This window comes from Elephantulus edwardii, unplaced genomic scaffold (genome assembly GCF_000299155.1).
Source record: "Elephantulus edwardii isolate Elephantulus edwardi_28Jun2011 unplaced genomic scaffold, EleEdw1.0 scaffold00110, whole genome shotgun sequence".
NCBI classification, from domain to species: Eukaryota; Metazoa; Chordata; class Mammalia; order Macroscelidea; family Macroscelididae; genus Elephantulus; species Elephantulus edwardii.
The window spans coordinates 7,119,581-7,121,782 of record NW_006399860.1 but is presented as its reverse complement, the minus strand read 5'-3'; the positions used below and the strand labels follow the sequence as shown (position 1 = coordinate 7,121,782).

At 33.0% G+C, this 2,202-nt stretch overlaps 1 protein-coding gene across 1 annotated transcript in view; it reads right to left on the bottom strand.

Moving 5' to 3' along the window:
- Positions 1-855: 855 nt before the first annotated feature.
- F13B (coagulation factor XIII, B polypeptide) overlaps positions 856-2,202 on the bottom strand; it is a 30,245-nt gene continuing 28,898 nt past the window's right edge. The window contains exon 11 of the mRNA XM_006892104.1: positions 856-1,061. Within this exon, the coding sequence (XP_006892166.1) occupies positions 856-1,061 (206 nt within the window). The remainder of the gene's footprint in view (positions 1,062-2,202) is intronic.

The following is a 2,202-nucleotide window of genomic DNA, read 5'->3' as shown; positions in this document are numbered from 1 at the left end:
ACTTATATATACTAAAGCTTAAAAGAACATACAGAAATACATTTTTCTACCTGTGTGTAGCTTGTGAATATTTTTATCATTAGAGTGCTAAAGTACCTAAAAAGCTATTTTATGTAGTTAATATAGTTCATTTTACAGTTACAAAAAAGTACCATATATACTTTTCTGTTATTTTTAAAGTATTCACACTTGAACATAAAGTATAATTTCCATTTTATATAATATATACAAAAGAGTCACAATCCTGATTATATAAAATTATTTATATATGGAGTCATTTTATCATTTTCCACAAATATTTTCTATTCGTATTTTAAAATGTGTCATTTGATGAACACTTTAGTAAGTTATCCAAAATTTGCATATATAAGTGTGATTATGAAAATAAATACCACTCTTTTATCATTTCTACAGGAGGTTTGTAGAGTTGTTTTCTCAACATTTATCAATTATGCACATACTTAAATGAAGGAGAAAGAATATTTCCTTTTATCTCAGAAGAGACAGGTTCACTCTTACACAGTTAAGTACACTTCACAAATAAATTATGTACTGAATTGCCAAAATAACATGAATGTCAACTGACAAAAAAACTTCAGATAGCTTAAAAAGTTTGTTAAGTTAGTTAATAATTCCACGTGTTTACTTGAATTTTTAAAAAATACGACCTGTTTGTCTTTCCAAAATTGCAAAGTATTTAATAAGAAAGTATTTTAGCTAAATATCTTTGTTGGCTTAGTGAATAGATAGTGTTGTAGAGTCCAATATTTCTGGGACTTAAAATGCAAAGCATCTCTTGAATTACATCATAACCAAAAGAGTCAACCGGTAGTATATACAAGTAGTTTCTTACCTCTATCTCGGAATGCACCTTGGATATTTGAATTGTCCATTACTACACTGCACTCTAAGTTCAGATCCTGATAACACAGCTAAGTAAGTATTTCCTTGACAAAGAAACTCAATATACTCGCCATGAAAAATATATGGTCTGTTGTCAAACTCCCATTTCAAGATTAAATTATTCTTTGTCATTTCAGCAAAGGATAGAGTGCAAGGCTCTGTGAAAAAAAGGGAGGGAAGTATATTGATAGATTTTGGTCCTATTAAGAAGCATGGGTTCTATACACACAATATGGTTAGAAACTCTTAAGTAATGAGAGAGTCAAATAAAAAAATTTGTAATTAGTATTGGTGTCAGATATTATGTTCCAAATATATATTCTGCCATTTATCGCTGGGGTGGTAGAAAAGGGTATGTCCCACCACATGTTTAGTTTTATGCCATTAGAATTTACAAAGATAGCACCAATGAAAGAAAACAAATAAAAATTCAGTATTTTCCAGAAGCTCTAATAGTAATGGTCACTGAAATAATGATTTTCCTCCTTTTTCTTCATTGTTGTTAAGTACTACCGAGTCAAGTATGACTCATACCAATCCTGTGAACAAGAGATCTGAATCTTGCCCTAGTCTGCACCATCCTCATCATCTTGAACCCATTGTTGGAGTTACCATCTATCTTGTTGATAGTCTCTATCGCTGATCCTTCACTTTCGCAAGCATGATGTGTGTCTCCTGGCAACATGCACAACATATATGAAATGAGACTTTGTCATCTTTGCCTCCAAGAAACCTTCTGGCTGCACTTTCTCTCATTTGGCTGTCCATGGGATGTACAATACTCATCTCTAACACCACTAGTCAAAGGCATCAATTCTTCTTCTATCTTCCTTAGTCATTATCCAGCTCTTTGCTACATGCCATGTTATTGAAAAGACTATGACCTGAATCAGGTGCACATTAGTCTTCAAATGGGTATTACTGCTCCTCAGTAATTTGAAGAGGTCCCTGAAATCAGACTCGCCCAATACAGTACCTCATTTCATTTTCTGACTGCTGAAACCAAGAGTGTCGATTGTGGATCCATGTAAGATGAAATTGTTGATAACTTCAGTCTTTTCTTCATCTATCATGATGTTGCTTATTGATCCAGTGGTGAGGATTTTTGTCTTCTTGATATTGAGATGTAGTCCATGTTGAAGACTGAAGTCTTTGACCTTGGCTTCATTTGGTTCAACTAAAATGCCTAAAACAGTTTTATGGATGTATAGAAACCACTGAGTCACTGTATCGAAAGGAATTGGAAGACACAGACGAATTTCATGAAACAACATATGAGCAAGAGCCTATGGTGATGAA